Here is a 21,275-nt window from a genome sequence, read left to right as displayed (position 1 = left end):
ACTGCCAGAGGGCCCCATGCCACTCAGGGGCCCCATTAGGGTTGCCAGCCTCAATAAAACCAGGTACAGTATGTAAAAATCTGTGTTTTTTTTTTAAATCCCAAGATTATAGCTGCCCCACCTCTCCAGTACCTTTTCAGTGTGTGTATGTGTATTCTGTGTGTGTATACTGTGTGTGTATATTGTGTGTGTATACTGTGTGGCCCCATAATCTATTGCCTGGGGGCCCTATAATATCCTATTGCCTGGGGGCCCCATAATCTCCTATTACCCGGGGGGCCCCATAATCTTCTCCTATTGCCTGGGGCCCCCATAATCTCCTATTGCCCGGGGGCCCCATGAGTTGTCAGGCCGCCCCTGCCCCAAAACACATGTCCCGAAAACACATACCCCCAAAACACAGGTCCCCACATAGTAATGATCCCCAAAACACCTGTCCCCTACATATATAACAGTAAAATCACATGTCCCAATGATCATTTGCACACATATGTCCATGATCACCTGCGCACATCTGTACATGATCATTTGTGTACATATGTCCGTGATCACACAAACCAATTATTATACACTTAACAGGATTTTTTTTACCAAAAACATGTAGCAAAATACATTTTGGCTTAAATTTATGACAAAATTAGATTTTATTGGATTTCTTTTAAAATAGAATAAAGAAAATATTGTTTTTTTTTTCCAAATTTCCACTCTTTTTTCACTTATATCGCAAAATAAATTTAAAAAAAAATGTGAATAAATACCACCAAAAGAAAGCTCTATTTGTGTGAACAAAATGATAAAAAATTAATTTGGGTACAGCGTAGCATGACCGCGCAATTCTTATTGAAAGCGGGAGAGCGCTGAAAGCTGAAAATTGGTCTGGGAAGAAAGGGGGCGAAAATGCCCAGTATTGATGTGGTTAAACAAGTGTTTCCCAGTGCTAAACCTTTCATCCAACTTCTAAATTGCTGCATTTGTACATTTTAAAAGCCAATATAAAGGAATAGTAGTGGTAAAAAAAAGTGTTTGTGGATTTAATTAAAGGAGTTGTAAAGCTTTGTTTTTTATTTTCTAAATAGATTCCTTTAAGCTAGTGCATTGTTGGTTCACTTACCTTTTCCTTCGTTTCCCTTCTAAATGTTTTTTTTCTTTGTCTGAATTTCTCACTTCCTGTTTATCCTCAGTAAACTTCACACCATCATCCGAGCGGTGTTTAGTCAGCCAGAACAGTTTACTGAGGAGGAACAGGAAGTGAGAAATTCAGACAAAGAAAACAAAGAAGAAAAACATTGAGAAGCGAAATCGAAGGAAAAGGTAAGTGAACCAACAATGCACTAGCTTAAAGGAACCTATTTATAAAATAAAAAACAAACCTTTACAACCCCTTTAATCTTTTTTTTGGTTAATTCTCCTTTAAGGGGGTGTGGCAGGGGGGCGTGTCCTATGCCTACATACATTTGTTAGTAGGTGTTCCTCATTCCCATCTCAAAATGTTAGGAGGTATGCATCAATGGCTAAATACATTTACAAACCCATCCAACAGCACAACACAGATATTGATATTCACACATTTCAGTTGTGTATTTAGCTGTTTGCCTTGAGGGTGAAGCACATCCTCCTTCTGGCGAGCTGCAACAGCTCAGCATAAGCCAGCCATAGGCAGGTTGAGCCATGGGTGGCCATGTCAGCACCACCCAGCTCAACAAAAGCCAATTTAAATATTGACTGAGCAAAAGAAATATTATCCGCCAAATAGTGACTGCATCCTATCAGATGCAATCACCGTTTGGTAGTGCCATTGTGTTTAGACAGCCACAGGTGCTGTGTGTAGGCAGGTGCAGTTAGCTTGCTTGCCACTAGGTGTCTCTGTTTCCAATATAGCATGGTACAGTGCCTTGAAAAAGTATTCATACCCCTTGAAATTTTCCACATTTTGTCATGTTACAGCCAAAAATATAAATGTATTTTATTGGGATTATTTGCGATAGACCAAAACAAAGTGGCACAAAATTGTGAACTGGAAGGAAAAGGATAAATGGTTTTAAATTTTTTTTACAAATGAATAAGTGAAAAGTGTGGTGTGCATTTGTATTCAGCCCCCCTGAATAAATACTTTGTAGAACCGCCTTTAACTGCAACTACAGCTGCAAATCTTTTTGGGGATGTCTCTACCAGCTTTGCACATCTAGAGAGGGACATTTTTGCCCATTCTTCTTTGCAAAATAGCTCCAGCTCTGTCAGATTGTATGGAGAACATCTGTGAACAGCCATTTTCAAGTCTTGCCACAGATTCTCAGTTGGACTGGACTTTGACTGGGCCATTCTAACACATGAATATGCTTTGATCTACATTTCTAAACTATTCCATTGTAGCTCTGGCTGTATGTTTAGGGTCGTTGTCCTGATGGAAGGTGAACCTCCACCCCAGTCTCAAGTCTTTTGCAGACCAACAGGTTTTCTTCTAAGACTGCCCTGTATTTGGATCCATCCATCTTCCCATCAACTCTGACCAGCTTCCCTGTCCCTGCTGAAGAAAAGCATCCCCACAACATGCTGATGCCACCACCATGTTTCATGCCACCACACATACTGTTTTGCTGAATACTGTGGACTTAGTATATGTGGGGAAGCGGCCCCAACTCTGTGGTGCTCCCAAGGAGAGGTGGTGTTAAGAGAAGATGGCTTATAAATCATGTGCTGGCGTTCTGTGCCTAATTGAAAAACGACAGAATGTCTAATCCTGTATATGGCATTCTGTGCTGAAATTCTGTTAGTATGTCAAATGTGATGTCAGATGTCATGCAAACCTTACAAAGCTACAGTAAAGTGCGAAAAAATGAATTTCATGTGTGTTCTTTATTCTTGAATATCAAGGCCTTCGGCCGGAGATGGCATTAGCGGACCTATGGCCAGGAGTTTGACACAGTATGGTGGAAGGTTCCATCATTACACGGGAGTAGTTGCCCTTTCCAAGAAGAAGGGGTGCACCCTTACACATAGCTGTCTGAATATGATAGCCAGTGTTCTGTCTATTACTGTAGATCATTGGATAATGCCCCCAATGATCTGCGCATGCCCAGTAGTGATGTCACTCCAGCTGATCTGCATGCTTGGATAAGCCCCCCCCCCCCCCCCCCGAACCATATCAGGCTACATGCCCTCAACATCAGGCTCTGCCCTCCCCACCCATCCCAAAGCACCTAAAGCACCTTATCCCCATGTTGATGGAGATAAGGGCCTCATCCCCACAACCCTGGCCAGTGGCTGTGGGGGTCTGCGGGCAAGGGGCTTATCAGAATCTGGAAGCCCTCTTTAACAAGGGGGCTACCAGATCCTGGCCCCTTCTCTATGTGAATGAGTATGGGGTACGTTTTACCCCTACCTTTTCACCAAACAAGTGCCAAAATAAAAACAGAGAGGGTGTGACAGACCTCAGGACAGAGTCGTTTGGAGGGGACTGAATGTTAGCCTCTTGCCCACCGATCATGGGCTCTGGCATTTAGTTTTTCTTGGATTTGCCCAAAGACTATTCTTGGTTGTTAATTCTGAACAGTAGATGGTCATTGAAAGAACTGATCACACTGACCTCCGGAGACGGACTGTCTGGTCACCTAGGCAGCCTTAAGTGCTGTCTTAATTAACATGTTAATTATGTAATTGTCTTTTAAGTTGTTGCTATAGGGGAGGGGGAGTATACATGAGCAGCCCTACCTAATTATCTAACTCCTTGTGTTAAAAGTGTATAAAAAGACTGTATTTTGGTTCTAATAAAGAGTCCATGTCAGCAGTGAAACAAGTCTCTTCTTGTTTTGTGATTGGAAGCGGTTGGAATATCTGATATCTATATTCAGAGTGAGAGGAAGTGGTATATGACGAAAACACTCAAGCAGAGTATAGGGACATTTCATCACAGAGGGTTTTTGACAATTCCTTTATTAAAATAAAAAAACGGTATCCCTCGAAGTAGATCCATCGTCAATCATGATGCCCACTCACAGCCGGAACCTGAAAAAAATCATGGGACCGCCCCCTTGTGACACCACTGACCGGTGCACCCTGGGTCCATGATGTCACAAGGGGAGCGGTGCCACCAGGTGATGTCACCAGGTGGCCCCACCGTTACTTATATAAGAACTGTCAAACGGCAGCGGAGACATTCAGCAGACAGCCATCCTAGCGAGCAGAGCTTTTTTTTTTTTCTTGGGTTCCAGCAGGTGCGCGGGCGTCGTGATGATAATGGATTTACAATATTTTTTTATTTTTTAATAAAGTATTTGTCAAAAACTGTCTCTGTGTTTTTATTAGTTTTTGACACTTTTTTGGTAAATGAGTAGGGGTGCAATGTACCCCATACTCATTCACATGGGGGGGATCCGGGATCTTCCAGATTCCGATATGTCCCCTGCCCGCAGACCCCACAACCACCGGCCAGGGTCAAGGTGCTTTGGGGTGGGGCTAAAGCACCTACCCGCACATGTTGATGGCATATGGCATGCTTCAGGAGGGGAGGGGAGGTTCGCTTGTCCCCCCCCCCCTTTCCTGACCTGCCAAGCTGCATACTCAGATAAGGGCCTTTGCATGGATTTTAGAGATTTTTTTTATTATTTGGCATGGGGTTCCCCTTAAAATCCATACCAGATCCGAAGGGCCAGGTATGCATTGGGGGGGAACCCTACACTGTTTTTTTTTTAATAATTTTTTATTGTCGCCATGTTTTTTTTTTTAGACAGCTGATGAGTCATGCGTTGTTAAGGATGCAGCGGCCGACTTCCCAGCCTGCTCCTTACCAACCAGCCCAATGCGGTAAATTATTGCATTCAATAATGTGGTAATTACCGGTAAATCGAACAAATACTGCATTCAATATTTAACGCAACCTTCTTTGCGAATTGCACTTTCACAACTAATTTACCGCAAGTGTTATTTTACTGCATTTTATAGCCGTTATTTAACTCTTAGTGAATTGACCCCAAAGGGAGATGTACCTCCTTACATTTATGTTCAGAGAAAGGAAGACTGTCTATTACTTTGGTAGTCAGTGGAGAAATATCTTCATATATTGGTTTGCAGTGAAGAGCCCACCTACTAGTAGTCGTTTAGAGAAGGTCCCCCTTAGATTAGGCTTAGTGAAATATGTGCCTCTTTACATTTATGTTCAAAGAAAGGAAGAAAGTCCCTTATGTTGGTGTTCACCCAGAGAAAGGCTCCTTATGGTCAGTGAGAGATGTGCCTCCTTATATACAGTATGTACAGAGAAAGGAAGAATGTCCTCATACGTTGGCAGCCACTGGACAAATGCCTCTGTACATTGGTGCCCAGTAAAGGGTCCCCTTACATTGGTGGTTAGTGGTCACTGAGAGATGTGCCTCCTTACATCTACAGTATGTTCAGAGAAAGAAATTGATGGTCAGAGAAGGACCCCCTTAGATTATGGTCAGTGAGGGATGTCCCTTTCATTAATGAACAGTAGAGAAATGCCTCTGTACATTGGTGTTAAGTGAAGGGTCCCCTTTCATTGGTGGACAGTGGGAGATGGGCCCCTTACAGCTATGTTCAAAGAAAGGAAGATCGCCCCTTACACTGGTGGTCAGTGACGGGTCTCATCACACTGGTGTTCAGTAAAGGGTCCCCTTATGTTGGTGGTCAGTGACAGAAGGGTCCCCTTACACTGATGGTCAATGAAGGGTCTCCTTACATTGGCGGTCAGTGAAGGGTCTCCTTACATTGGCGGTCAGTGAAGGGTCTCTTTATATTGGCGGTCAGTGAAGGGTCCCCTTACACTGGTAATCAGTGAAGGTTCCCCTTACACTGGTAGTCAGTGAAGGTTCCCCTTACACTGGTAGTCAGTAAAGGGTCCCCTTACTTTGGTGGTCAGTGAAGGGTCCCCTTACACTGCTAGTCAGTGAAGGGTTTCCTTACATTGGTGATCAGTGAAGGGTCCCCTTACACTAGTAGTCAGTGAAGGGTCCCCTTACTCTGGTGGTCAGTGAAGGGTCCCCTTACATTGGTGGTCAGTGAAGGGTCCCCTTACACTGCTAGTCAGTGAAGGGTTTCCTTACATTGGTGGTCAGTGAAGGGTCCCCTTACACTGCTAGTCAGTGAAGGGTTTCCTTACATTGGTGGTCAGTGAAGGGTCCCCTTACACTGCTAGTCAGTGAAGGGTTTCCTTACATTGGTGGTCAGTGAAGGGTCCCCTTACACTACTAGTCAGTGAAGGGTTTCCTTACACTGGTAGTCAGTGAAGGGTCCCCCTACATTGGTGATCAGTGGCAGAAGGGTCTCATTTGATCATGGTCACTGAGAGATGTGCATCCTTACAGCTATGTTCAGAGAAAAGAATGAACGCCCCGTACATTGGGGATCAGTGAGAAGAATGCAATGCGTACAGCTAAAACCCTAATTGGAGTCATGCCACTGTCCCCATCAAGTAGCACTGACCCTGAAAACAGGCAGGCATCCTTAGATGGGAGGCCAATCAGCTATTGCTGAAAGAACCTAGCACCATAATCCTGCTTGAGAATGATTGGATTATAGTGACCTCAGGAGGAAGTCTCCACATAACTGATCACTGCAGTTAAAGTAGAGCTATATTTTGTTCATTTTGGATAAAGTAAAGGGGGGGGGGGGGTTATAACTCATCAGCTGCTTGCGATAATCAGAAGTAAATCTGGCAGGCTGGTTGTACCCAAGTTGATCGATCGATCAACTTCGTATATTCAGCCCGCCCATTAATGGTTCGAATCTTAACCGGTTCCTGCTGAACTGTGTGAGATTTAAACCGTGCATGGCCATGAGTTGTACATATAGTCATTTTTAGTAGGGGGTCCCTGAGGACTGGAGAAATATTTCAAGGGTTCCTCTGTGTTGAAAAGGTTGAGAAAGGCTTTTTGAAAGTGTAACTATAGGCAACAAATACAAGCAATGAAATCTGACAACTGACACAGTATACATGAAATCTGACACCATGTACATGAAATCTGACATCCCACACAATGTACATTAAAATCTGACACTGTGTACATAAATTTGTCACAGTATACACGAAATCTGACACCCGGCACTGTGTACATAATATCTGACACTGTATATAAATTTGATACCTGACAGTATACATGAAATCTGACACCTAACACCGTGTACAAGAAATCTGAAAGCATGTAATAAAATATGACACCATGTACATGGAATTTGACATCAGACATTGTGCACGTGAAATCTGAAACTGTGTACATAGATTTGTCACAGTACACATGAAATCTGACACAGTGTACAAGAAATATGAAACCGTGTAATGAAATATGACACTATATACATGAAATCTGACACAGTATACATGAAATCTGACATTGTGAACATGTGATTTGAAACGTGTACATAAATTTGTCACAGTATACATGAAAACTGACACCATGTAATGAAATATGACACCATGTACATGAAATCTGACACTATGTACATACATTTGTCACAGTATACATGAAATTTGACACCATGTACATGAAATTTGACGTGAAATCTGACACCGTGTAAATGGAATTTGACATGAAATTGACACTTGACACCATGTAATGAAATCTGACACCGTGTACATAAATTTGTCACAGTATACATGAAATCTGACACTGTGTACATAAATTTGTCACAATATACATGAAATCTTACACTGTGTACATAAATTTGTCACAGTATACATGAAATCTGACATTGTGTACATGACATTTGACATGAAATCTGACACTTGACACCACGTAATGAAATCTGACACCATGTACATAAATCTGTCACAGTATACATGAAACCTGACACTTGACACCATGTATATGAAATCTGACACTATGTGAATGAGTATGGGGTACGTTTTACCCCTACCTATTTACCAAACAAGTGTCAAAATAAAAACAGAGAGGGTGTGACAGACCTGAGGACAGAGGCGTTTGGAGGGGACTGAATGTTAGCCTCTTGCCCATCGATCATGGGCCCTGGCATTTGGGGGAGGTTTTCTTGGATTTGCCCAAAGACTATTCTTGGTTGTTAATTCTGAACAGTAGATGGTCATTGAAAGAACTGATCACATTGACCTCCGGAGACGGACTGTCTGGTCACCTAGGCAGCCTTAAGTGCTGTCTTAATTAACATGTTAATTATGTAATTGTCTTTTAAGTTGTTGCTATAGGGGAGGGGGAGTATCCATGAGCAGCCCTACCTAATTATCTAACTCCTTGTGTTAAAAGTGTATAAAAAGACTGTATTTTGGTTCTAATAAAGAGTCCATGTCAGCAGTGAAACAAGTCTCTTCTTGTTTTGTGATTGGAAGCGGTTGGAATATCTGATATCTATATTCAGAGTGAGAGGAAGTGGTATATGACGAAAGCACTCAAGCAGAGTATAGGGACGTTTCGTCACAGAGGGTTTTTGACAATTCCTTTATTAAAATAAAAAAACGGTGTCCCCCGAAGTAGATCCATCGTCAATCATGATGCCCACTCACAGCCGGAACCTGAAAAAAATCATGGGACCGCCCCCTTGTGACACCACTGACCGATGCACGCTGGGTCCATGATGTCACAAGGGGCGTGGTGCCACCAGGTGATGTCACCAGGTGGCCCCACCGTTACTTATATAAGAACTGTCAAACGGCAGCGGAGACATTCAGCAGACAGCCATCCTAGCGAGCAGAGCTTTTTTTTTTTTTTCTTGGGTTCCAGCAGGTGCGCGGGCGTCATGATGATGATGGATTTACAATATTTTTTTATTTTTTAATAAAGTATTTGTCAAAAACTGTCTCTGTGTTTTTATTAGTTTTTGACACTTTTTTGGTAAATGAGTAGGGGTGCAATGTACCCCATACTCATTCACATGGGGGGGATCCGGGATCTTCCAGATTCCGATATGTCCCCTGCCCGCAGACCCCACAACCACCGGCCAGGGTCGTGGGGATGAGGCTCTTGTCCCCATCAACATAGGGACAAGGTGCTTTGGGGTGGGGGCAGAGCCCCCCCCACGCTAAAGCACCTACCCGCCCATGTTGATGGCATATGGCATGCTTTAGGAGGGGAGGGGAGGTTCGCTTGCCCCCCCCTTTCCTGAACTGCCAAGCTGCATACTCAGCTTTTTGAAAGTGTAACTATAGGCAACAAATACAAGCAATGAAATCTGACAACTGACACAGTATACATGAAATCTGACACCATGTACATGAAATCTGACACTGTGTACATAAATTTGTCACAATATACACAAAATATGACACCCGGCACTGTGTACATGAAATCTGACACTGTACATAAATTTGACACCTGACAGTATACATGAAATCTGACACTATGTACATGAAATCTGACACTATGTACATGAAATCTGACACCTAACACCGTGTACAAGAAATCTGAAGCATGTAATGAAATATGACACCATGGACATGACATTTGACACCATGTACATGGAATTTGACATCAGACATTGTGCACGTGAAATCTGAAACTGTGTACATAGATTTGTCACAGTACACATGAAATCTGACACAGTGTACAAGAAATATGAAACCGTGTAATGAAATATGACACTATATACATGAAATCTGACACAGTATACATGAAATCTGACATCGTGAACATGTGATTTGAAACGGTGTACATAAATTTGTCACAGTATACATGAAAACTGACACCATGTAATGAAATATGACACCATGTACATGAAATCTGACACTATGTACATACATTTGTCACAGTATACATGAAATTTGACACCATGTACATGAAATTTGACGTGAAATCTGACACCATGTACATGAAATCTGACACCACAAAATGAAATCTGACACCGTGTAAATGGAATTTGACATGAAATTGACACTTGACACCACGTAATGAAATCTGACACCGTGTACATAAATTTGTCACAGTATACATGAAATCTGACACTGTGTACATAAATTTGTCACAATATACATGACATCTTACACTGTGTACATCAATTTGTCACAGTATACATGAAATCTGACATTGTGTACATGACATTTGACATGAAATCTGACACTTGACACCACGTAATGAAATCTGACACCATGTACATAAATCTGTCACAGTATACATGAAACCTGACACTTGACACCATGTATATGAAATCTGACACTGTGTACATAAAGTTGTCACAGTATACAGGAAATCTGACACTGTGTACATGAACTCTGATGCCACATAATGAAATCTGACACTTGACACCATGTATATGAAATCTGACACGTGTACATAAAGTTGTCACAGTATACAGGAAATCTGACACTGTGTACATGAACTCTGATGCCACATAATGAAATCTGACACCATGTACATACATTTGTCACAGTATACATGAAATCTGACATTGGGGTTGATTTTTTTTCTAAACTGGAGAGTGCAAAATCTGGTGCAGCTGTGCATTGTAGCCAATCAGCTTCTAACTTCAGCTTTATCAATAAAAGCTGGAATGTGATTGGTTTCTCTCTCTGCAGTGTTAGTAAATAAATGTGTACATGTATATCACCCATCAGGTGGGGGGAGGGGAGATCCTCCATGACATGTAGTGTGTACATTGTGTGTGATTACAGTGTGTGATCTGAGGGTGTCGCGGTGTGTCAGGGATGGAGCTCTCCCCTCCTCCTCCTCCCTGCACCACACACACTGTGTGCATCCTGATCTGCTCGCTTCTGCCATTGACGTCATTGATGGGACACGTGACGAGGGGCCAGCCAATGGTAGTGGAGAAGCTGCTGCAATCTTGTGCCCGTAGCCTGGCTGTGACACACACACACATACACTGACACCCGTCCGATCCATGCTCAGACCCCCCCTTCCCCCCCGGACTGGATGTGACATGCCCGGGGCCGATCAGTGACCAGCGGCAGTACCGGGCGGTGTTGGGATCGTAGCGGAGGAGGAGGAGGAGGGGGGAGGCACCGGTTGCTATGGATTGTACGAGCGGCTCATGTGGGGGAAGCGATCACCGGCAGATCGAGGAGAACAAACCCCTCCTGGGGGGGGAGATGTCCGGTCCGGAGGGGGGGAAGGGCGCCGTGCCGTGCCGGAGGTCCGCGCCTCACTTCAATGGGATGAGATACAAGCTTCTCCAGGAGGGGGACATCCAGGTGTGTGTGATCCGACACCCCCGCACCTTCCTCAGCAAGATCCTCACCTCCAAATTCCTCCGCCGATGGGAACCCCACCACCTCACCCTGCAGGACAGCAGCCTCACCTCCGCTACGGTACGTGGGAACCCCCCATCATCAGCCCACCGTGTGATCGGGGGAGGGGGTCATCTCCTCATTGTTCTCATTATAAAAAATAAATGTCACTTATTTCCACACTTCTTCTCTCAGCTGCAAATAACTGACATTTTCTGCTACTAACAATCCATCTCCTGTGTGAATGGAGGAGATCCAGTGCTGTCACCCCCAGCAACCAATCAGCATCCGCCTTTCCTCCAGTGAGAAGCGGGATCTGATTGGTTGCTATGGTTACTGCACTTTGCACATCCATTTTTGCTCCGCTGACTGCCTGGTTAAATAGATCTGTCAGGGGCCATATTGTGATGAGTGTATGTTCTACATGTGGGGGCCCATCGGAGACCCCCCTATGGGGGATGGGGACCTACAAGTGTCTACATACAGGATGGGAGCCGGGCCTGATCTGACGCACAACCCTCTCCAGCAGACTTCTATCGCTCCTCGGGGGGGGGGGGGGGAATGGCGGTCCAGATGGCTGGGTGGTTGTGCGTTAGATGTACGGTGTGTGCCAGGCATCTGTGGGGGCCAAGAGGCTTTCTAGTGTCTTGGTGCCCAATGGTGGGAGCGGATGATCCCTATTGGTACACCAATGTGTGCCCGACATATACCAGTGTATGGAGACGCCGCGTGATGTGCAGAAGACATTGGGGCGATCCATAGATGGATAGTGACCGCCGACCGGTCTGGTTATGTATGGAGAGGTCCATGTACTGGGTCCGCAAGACATGAAATGAAAGGGATGGATATATCACTTTGAGTGTGTGTGTGTGTATGTATGTATACGCTCAAGAATATATATATATATATATATATATATATATATATATCTATCTCCACACTCAAAGTGTGTGTGTATGTGTATATATATATATATATATATATATATATATATATATATATATATATAATTTATATATTACACTCACAGTGGGTGGGCATACAGTATATATATGTTTGTGGGAGAAGGCAATTTATTTTATATATGTGTGTGTAAGAAAAAAAAAAATTATAAAAAAAAAAAAAAATATATATATATATATATATAACACACTCAAAGTGTATGGACATGCATTTATATATATATATATATAATGTTTGTATGTATGTGTGGGAAAAGAAAACAAAATTGTGTGTGTGTATGTGTGTGTGTATATATATGCATATACCGTATATATGTTTGGGGGATGGGGAAAATACATTTTTTTATATATATATATATATATATATATATATATATATTATATTTTATATTAATATAATTTGCAGCTGGCACTTCCAGGGTTTATTTATTGCACTGATTCAGCAGCTTAATATAAAAAACAAAAACAAAAAAAAGTCTGGTGGACCAGCAAAAACATTGACTTCAATGAAAAAAACAAAACAAACCACTAGTGGTACCTGCTGCATGTGAGGATTGTTCCTTTATCCTAGTTACTGCTCTTCTCTTTTTTCTTTTGTATTGAGAATGCATCCAGCCCTCCTGCTCACTGTGTTTATTCCTACTGTGCTATAAACATTTTGTAATATATTGTATTTAATATCAGACAGGACCAATCTTAAATTAATCGCTTTTCTAAGTTTTTATATTATTTTATTTTGTTATGAAATTCATAAAATGAATTACACTTTTAATCTTTTTTTTTTTTTTTTTTTTTTTTTTACCAGCTTTGTTGGAATTGAGTACTGAAAATGTCTGCCATTGCAAGAGTGTTTGTGTGTGTGTGTTGGTGTTTTTTTTTTTTTTTTTTTTTTTTTTTTTTTTACATAAAGAATAGAATAAAAAAATGACATAAGCACAGTAATATTGGATCTAGAATTACCCATCCAGGGCGTATTCTGAATCCATTTTTTTAGAAATAGGTGGTATATTCATCAATTTAAGATTGTTTAATGGAAGTATCTATGATGTTGTGTGCTTGTAGAGATTCCCCAATGCAGTGTATGCAGACAGCTCACTGCAGCACATTACTGGTCTACACAGGAGTACTGTATATGTGTGTGTGTGTGTGTGTGTGTGTGTGTGTGTGTGTGTGTGTGTATGTGTGTGTATATATATATATATATATATATATATATATTAATTATATCACAAGAGGGTTCTGGGAAATGAGCATTATATTCACAGATGGCAATAAATCTAACATTTTTACAGCAGATTTATTTTTAATTTTTTTCCTTAATATTGTTGTAAATGGAAATTTCAAGTTAAAATTTATGGACGTTAAAGAAAAAAAAAAATTCTTAGCATATCTATTATAATAGCTTTGACTTTATTTATACAGGTTTATAAATCGCTATTTAGTCTTGAAATAGATTGAAAATTAGAATTTTTTAAAATTATCAGCAGCAAATAAGTTGGTATTTTGCAAATCTACAATGCTTTTAATTTTCAAGAAGCAGCAATCAAATGTATCAAAAATGTATATTTAAAACATCTAATTAAATAATTTTTTTATTTTTTATGCAATGCACCCTCAATGCTAGTTCACACCAGATGCAGTTCCGTTCAGTTCAGTTCTGTGTGCTTTTTTTTTTTTTTTTCTGCACAAAATGCATGCACAGTGTTTTCAATGTATTCCAATGGCTCTAGTTCACACCATGCAGTCAGTTTCCGCACCCAAAACTGCATTTGGTGTTAACTGGCCCCTAATCTTATTATCTTTTATCTGTTTTGTTATTTACATCTTGAGAAAAATGTAATTTGGTTACAACATTGCAGTGCAAAATATGTAAAACAATGTAACTCCTGCTGAACCTGGGTGATATTTATGAAGCACTTTTAGCTTGGGCCCTGGTTCACATATAAGCGGTGCGGGAAACACAGTGAATCCTGAGCATTTCCCGCACCGCATTGAGATCACACTCCGTTCATGTGATCTGCCACTTGTTGTCAGTGTTAAATGAGTTACACCCCAAAACAGGTAGCAGTGCAATTGCAAGAATTGCATCGCGTGGGTGGGAAAACCCATGTGATCCTATTCCGGTGTAGCAAAAAAGAGATGTCTGCACCTTTTTAAGGGTGATGCGGTGCAAATTGGGCCCATACAAAATTAATGGGCTTGAATTGCACTTGCAAAGAATCGCATGTGATTTGAATAGGAATGCGGTGCGATTTCTGTCTGTATCGCATGCAGTGTCCCGCACCACACAAGTGTGAACCCAGCTTTAGGGTGAACAGGGTTGAAACATTCACTTAGGGCTTTTTTTACACAGGCATTATTGGTTGGGTTACCTTTTTACCACTTTCTGGTCACCTAACAAAATTATTAAAATAGGGAGTGGTGGCATTTGGGGCGCCGTTCGAGATGAAGATTCTGCCCGTGATTCCAAATAGCCTATATGTGAATGAGGCCTAATGCAGGGAATGCATTGGTAAAAAAAAAAAAAAAAAAAAAAAGTCTAGGCTTTAGAACCACTTTAAGTCCCGGTTCACACTGTCACATCGCATGCCATTCGCACAGAAATCGCACCACGTTCCTGTGCAAATCACACGCTATTCTGCCTGGTGTGATTTGAACCCATTCATTTTGGCTCAAATTGCTCCTCATCTGCATAAAAAAAGTTTAGGCAGCTTTTTTATTTTATTTATTTATTTATTTATTTATTTATTTTTGCACACCCATGCGATCCGGTTCAGGCAAACACACTGATTTCTGCAAGCTGCTTTTGGGGTGTTGTTAACTCATAATTGACAAATGCAGCAGATCGCAGGAACACAGTGTGATTGCTATACAGTGTGGGAAATGCAGATGAATCGCTGCATTTGCCATATCGCATCAGTGTGCACCGACACAAATGTGTAGTCGTAAAGGAAAAGCAATAAAGTTAAGCACCATCTTTAATATTGGGTGTTACAGCTTCTTTATTTGGGTTCACTCTGGTGCGGTCCTGGGAACTGCATCTGATTCGAATAGGAATCTCACTGCATTCCTGTTCAAATCGCATGTAATTCTTTGCAGTGTGATTTGCGCCCATTCATTTTGTACGGCTCAAATCGCACCACACCCGCATGAAAAAGGTGCATGCACCTTTTTATTTCTGCACTGGAATCAGATCGCATGGGTGTTCACACCTATGCGATCCGATTCTGCCGATCACACTGCATTTTTTTTTTTTTAACAGTTTTTGGGGTGTCGTTAACTCAACATTGACACCTGCAGCAGTTCACATGAACGGAGTGCGATTGTGATGCAGTGCGGGAAATGCACAGGAATCGTTGCAAATTCTGCGCCATATCAGTTTGAACCTAGGCTCAGGGATTGGTCCAGCTCTAATGGCAAAAGAAATGATGCGATGCTTGGCAGACAAACGGTTCATATTTATACAGTCATTAGCCAGGAGAATAACTCTGGCTAGGCCACTCTCAGGCTGGGTTCAAACTTTTGTGAATTGGATGCGAGTTTGACCGTTCCTTGCGGCGGTGTGAACCCAGCCTTAGGCCACTTTCACACTGAGGCGCTTCTAAACTGCCAGTAAAAACACTGAGCGCTTTTGAAGAGCTTTCTGTTAATTTCAATGGAGAGGGGAGTTTTTTCACAGCCCTGCGAGCACGCTGCCCCAGTGTGAAAGCGTTCATTGATTTTAATGGAAATAAGTTTTCGTGAGCTTTTTAGCGTGAAAGCGCCTGAAAAGCGTCTCAGTGTGAAAGTGGTCTTAGGTTTGGGATGGCCTACTAGGAGATCTTGAAAGAAATCTAGTGTTAAGACCCTTTTCACGCTGAGGCCGTTTTCAGGCCTTTTAGCGCTAGAAATGGCGCCTAAAAAGCTCCTCCTATTCATTTCAGTGTGACTTTTCACACTGCGTTGCTGCGCTTATGGGACGTTGGGAAAAGTCCTGCGAGCAGCATCTTTAGGGCGGTTTGGGAGCGTTGTATTTAGCACTCCCAAAACGCTCTGCCCATTGAAATTTAATGGGCAATGCTTCCAAAGTGTCTGAAAAGCGATTCGGAAGCGCCACAACACGGGCACATTTACCCCTTCTTTGGGGTTATAAGCACTCCTCTAGCTTTTGAAAAGTGCCGTTTAAACAGTGCTAAAGCGAGTGACGTTTTAGCGCTAACTCGACTGTGGCCCCATTGTGAAAGGGGGCTTAGCCGGGGTTCACACTAGCGTGAGCTCAGAGATCGCATATGATTCGCACCCTCACCACAGTGCTGATCACATGTGATTTCTGAGCAATGTGATTTTAGCCATGCAACTGTATTAGATTGGATTTGCATTAGATTCGCACAGAAAAGAGTGCAGGAACTTGTTTTTCCCCGCACTAGAATCGGATCGTAGAGGTGGCCTTAGATTGTATGCTAAGAGTGTGCTTCCACTACATCAGCTTCTGATTGGTAACAAGTGGAACGGACTCCTGATCCAGTGTGCCCTGTTCTTCCCGGGCATTAGGCTCCATTCACACTTGAGCGTTTGGTAGCTTATAGCTCAAAGCTGAAAAACGCTCAACAAGCAAAAACCTTTTTGTTTTCAATAGCTGTTGTTAACATCTGAGCATCTTGTTGCTTGTAGTAAAACGCCTGTCGCTCAAAAAGTACATGAACTACTTTTCAGGCAGAATTGAGCATTTTTGTCCCTGTTGACTTCAGTGGAAATGCCTGAAAAGCACGTCATGAGCTTTTTTTTTCGAGCGTTATTTTTTGTCACTCGTTTTCTGCTCAAATAGCTGCTCTCCAGCAGCACTCTATACATTTTAGTTGAAAAAAGTGTGAAAAAAACGACTGATAAAAGCTGTAAGAATGTGCAAATCTGCTCCAATTTTATTTTTATTTTTTTTAAAAAGCTTGAAAAAACACTTGAAAACAGGATGTTTAGGTGTGAATGTAGCTGCAAAAGCGTGCAATTCTGCTCCAAAAAAAAACCACTTGATAATACTTACAGTGGCAGCTGAAGGTGATGTACAGGCAGTGTGCGTTTGGGGCTGTGTTCCCACATGAATGGAAGCGCCCTCTGTGTCCATTCAGCCGCTACTTACCAATTGACATGAATAAGATGGCCTGCATGGGGATGCACGGAACCCCTGTACCTCCCCATGCAGACAACCACCTCCCTCACACAGGTTTATACTCTGTGGTATGCCTGTGAGAACAAAGTCTAAGCCTTGGTTCACATATATGCAAATTGGATGCGTTTTTAACTGCATCCAATTCGCGTAAAACATGGATTGGACTACCTTTCAATGGAGCCGGTTCACAAATGTCTGGGGCGGCTGCGGTCTGTTTTAAGGGCTGGTTCACACCAGATACTTCCATTTTTTTTTTTTTTAAATGGATCCTTAAATCATGCACAGTAATGCTTTTCCAATCGCCCAAATTCACACCACTTTGTTGGGGTCGGACACAAAACAAATTACACCAGAAGGCGGATAAATGCAGCAGAACATGCATAAACCTGAGGGGGAGAAAAAAAACTGCACTGGAACACATCAAAAAAGTATTGAAACTGTGTGTAAACGTGCGTGTGGTAAACTATACTGAAGGGCGGGATCGAGGTGTGGCCGTAATGTTGCCATTTTATTCAAAGGCAGAAAAACAACTGTCCGGCACCGCGTGTTTCTGTCCCGCAGATTTTTTTTTCCGCTCAATCGGTTATGTCTCAAGTTTCTCAGCGATGATACAAAAGATTATCTGTGTATCTTGTTGATCATCATTCTTGTGACTTTGACACTTTCAGTTTCCAGAGATCTCTGACTGGAAAATAAGTCTATATATGGTAAACTTATCACATTTCAATTAATTGTTTTACATGAGGCCTAGGCCGCAGCACTGAGGAGGGTCAGGAATGGCTGCTTCTGGAGGAGAAGGCCACCCCTAATAAGAATAGCACTGATAGGTGATTTGAGGAAATGGCAAGATCTTTTGGGTACTGTGAGAGTGTGAGGGCCGCTTCGCGCAAGGAATCGCACAGAAACGCGCTGCATGTTCCTGTGCGATGTGAACTCGTTCGTTTTGAAAGGGCTAAATTCCCCTGGACCACGGCAAAAAGTAGTGCGTGCGCTACTGTACAAAATGCACTGCAACATGGTACTTCTGTAGCATGTGATCTGGTGTAGTATGTCTTTATCTTCATATTGACACACACTGCGGTGTGGGAAACACACGGAATGCAGGATTCCTGTGCCACATTCTGTTGTGAACTGCCCCTAAAGTAGTATTCCAACTGATCCTGGGTTCACATATATGCAAATTTGATGCAGGATTCCCAATTTCTGTTTCCGTGTGATCGGCTCTCAATGGAGCTGGTTTACACAGCTCTGGGGCGGTCCTGGTCCAGATTGCAGAAGGGTCCTGTGTGTCTTTTTCGGGTTTGGTTCAGGTGCGAATTGAGGCAAAAACCTGAATCGCACCTGAACCGGTGAACAGACATGCACCGGACCCCAGGCACGAACCTGCGGCTCCACATATGTGAACCTGGCCTAAAGGTCAGCTAGTCCTAAAAATTCCCCCCCCCCCCCCACCTTTACTAACTAACCCGTGAAAAAAAAAAGTGTGTGTGTGTGTGTATATGTATGTATGTATGTATGTGTGTGTAATATATAAATATAAATATATATATAATAATTTACATTTACACATATATACTTTTTTTTTTTTACGTGGGATAGTAAAACTCTTATCTTTTCTCAGCCTGGTCCGGTCATGTGACTTTATTTTTTTTACACAGGGTAGTTAGTATAGGTCAGTGATGGCGAACCTTGGCACCCCAGGTGTTTTGGAACTACATTTCCCATGATGCTCAATAACACTGCAGAGTGCAATGAGCATCATGGGAAATGTAGTTCCAAAACATCTGGGGTGCCAAGGTTTGCCATCACTGGTATAGGTGGTTAAGAGGAGGGAGCATTTTTAAGACTAGTTAGGCTTTAGGTGGAATTCTACTTTACCGCTTGCCCACCCATAGGATCACATGACATCCTAGTATTTCAGCGATTATAGCACGATGATGGCTGCTCACCAACATCGGAGCGAGAGCAATAATTCTAGCACCAGACCTTCTGTATAACTCTAAACTGGTTATCTCTACAGGCTTTTAAAGCGTTGGCCATAGATGTTTTATAAAGCGTGACATGTTGGGTAGCTATTTGCTCGGCGTGACATCGTCTTTTATATCCTACCAAAAAATGTGGTATTCTGTTGTTTTGGGCTTCCTATAAAAATGCTGCTCAAATACTATGTGACATAAAAAATTGCAACACACCATTTTATTCTTCAGGGCTTCTGCTTAAAAAAAAAAAAAAAGTATGTGTGTCATATTTTGGGGATCCAGTAATTTTCCAGTAACAAAAAAATTATGATTTTTACATGTATAAGAGAAATTGTAGAGGATGAGTATAACCTGTCCCTGCTAGGGACCTGCGGTTCGGGAGGGATGAGGCTTGGTGTGTGGATACATGTGAACAGCAATGGCTCCTCTCAGCCTGTCATTTCTTCATACAGGCTTAGCGACCACCGCTGTCGGCATGCATGGATCCCAGCCAGTAGAATCTGTTGATTCTTGCCGTTGGAATCCACTGCATGCAGATAATCGCCTGTTTTAAAGGAAGCCGCAGTGTGAATGATAGAAGCAGGGACTATACAGAAAGTAGGGTTGCACCGATACCAGTATCGAGCCGGTATTAAGCATTTGCATGAGCACTTGTACTTGTGCAATAGCTCCGATACCTTTTTCAAGTGGCGCGATACAGTTTGAGCCCATACAAAATGAATGGATTAGAATTGCAAGTTATTTGAACAGGAATGCAGTGCGATTCCTGTCCGAATCACATGTGGTTTCCCGCACTGCTCCTCTGAACCCAGGCTGAAGTAACTATGACAAGTCTGGGTTCATGCAGAATCGGTGCAGGAAGCCCCATGTGATTCCACATTCCTGTTCAAATCATTTGTTTAGAATAAAGATCACGATTCTCGTGGGTAGAATCATCTTTCACATTATACAAAAAAATTGGGGTAACGTTACTGTTGTTTTTTTAATTCATTGAAGTGTATTTTTTTTCCCCCAATAATTGCTTTTGAAAGACCACTGCGCAAATACAGTGCGACATAAAATATTGCAATGGCCTCCATTTTATTCTCTAGGGTATGTATAATGTTTGGGGGTTCTAAGTAATTTTAATTCTCAAAAAAAAAATTACAGATTTTAACTTGTAAGCAACAAGTATCAGAAAAAGGTTTAGTCTTTAAAGTGGTGTTGCCACCAAAAAAAAAAAAAATTGCTTAAAATTCATAAAAAAAAAAAAAAAAAAAAAAAAAAAAAAGAAGTTTTACTCACCTCTAAATGCCTGTTGCTAGGGGGTCCCTCGTAGTCTGCCTCCTTCATTGCCCGGGCTGGTGACATCACTTCCCCTCTGCGCCGCATAGTTATCTGGGACCCGACGCATGTCCCAGATGCCTGTGCAGTGGGTGCCCGGCTGTGAAGCCACAGTCTGGTGCCCACAGTAAAAATGCCGGCGCCGCGAGTGGAGGGGGGGGGCTTTGTTCCCCCGCATCGCTAGACCCTGGGACAGGTAAGTGTCTGATTATTAAAGGTCTGCAGCTGCAGTATTTGTAGCTGCTGACTTTAAAAAAATTTTTTTTTAGGGGGCACCCCACTTTAAGCGATTAAACTTCCCTCATTTACAGACCGAAGTTCATCCCTTTGATCAAAAAGAACCAAATAATATTCAGCTTTACTTGATATTATTATTATTATTGATTTTATATATTAATATCTAATACTTTTATTTAAGAACATATTTAAATATTGTAAACTAAAAGTAAAAAATCTTGGTATTGGCCATTGTTGGTGTCAGTAGAAGGATTAGTGCCCCGAGGGCCACATCCAGTCCCCGGGCCGCAGTTTGGAGACCACTGCTTTAAAGCGGAGGTCCACCCTAAAGTGGACCTTCCGCTCATTGGAATCCTCCCCCCCTCCGGCGCCACAATTGGCACCTTTCAGGGGAGAGGGGGTGCAGGTTCCTGTACAGTACAGGTATCTGCACCCACTTCCGGCGTAGATTCTGCAGAAGCCACGCCCCTTTC

At 42.3% G+C, this 21,275-nt stretch overlaps 1 protein-coding gene across 4 annotated transcripts in view; it reads left to right on the top strand.

Annotated features, from left to right (window-relative positions):
• The first annotated feature begins 10,658 nt into the window (after positions 1–10,658).
• The window catches only part of CMIP (c-Maf inducing protein), a 259,986-nt gene continuing 249,369 nt past the window's right edge, over positions 10,659–21,275 (top strand). The window contains exon 1 of one of the 4 annotated variants that reach the window (XM_077454627.1): positions 10,659–11,239. In XM_077454627.1, coding sequence (XP_077310753.1) covers positions 10,943–11,239 — 297 coding nt within the window. In that variant the 5' untranslated portion in view covers positions 10,659–10,942. The remainder of the gene's footprint in view (positions 11,240–21,275) is intronic. The other 3 variants (XM_077454636.1, XM_077454645.1, XM_077454653.1) reach the window with 3 other exon arrangements.

Source organism: Lithobates pipiens, unplaced genomic scaffold, assembly GCF_037356315.1.
Source record: "Lithobates pipiens isolate NorthernLeopardFrog02 unplaced genomic scaffold, aLitPip1_a1.2 Scaffold_10, whole genome shotgun sequence".
NCBI lineage: Eukaryota > Metazoa > Chordata > Amphibia > Anura > Ranidae > Lithobates > Lithobates pipiens.
Note: the sequence above shows the minus strand (reverse complement) of the source record. Positions and strands in the feature narration are given on the sequence as shown.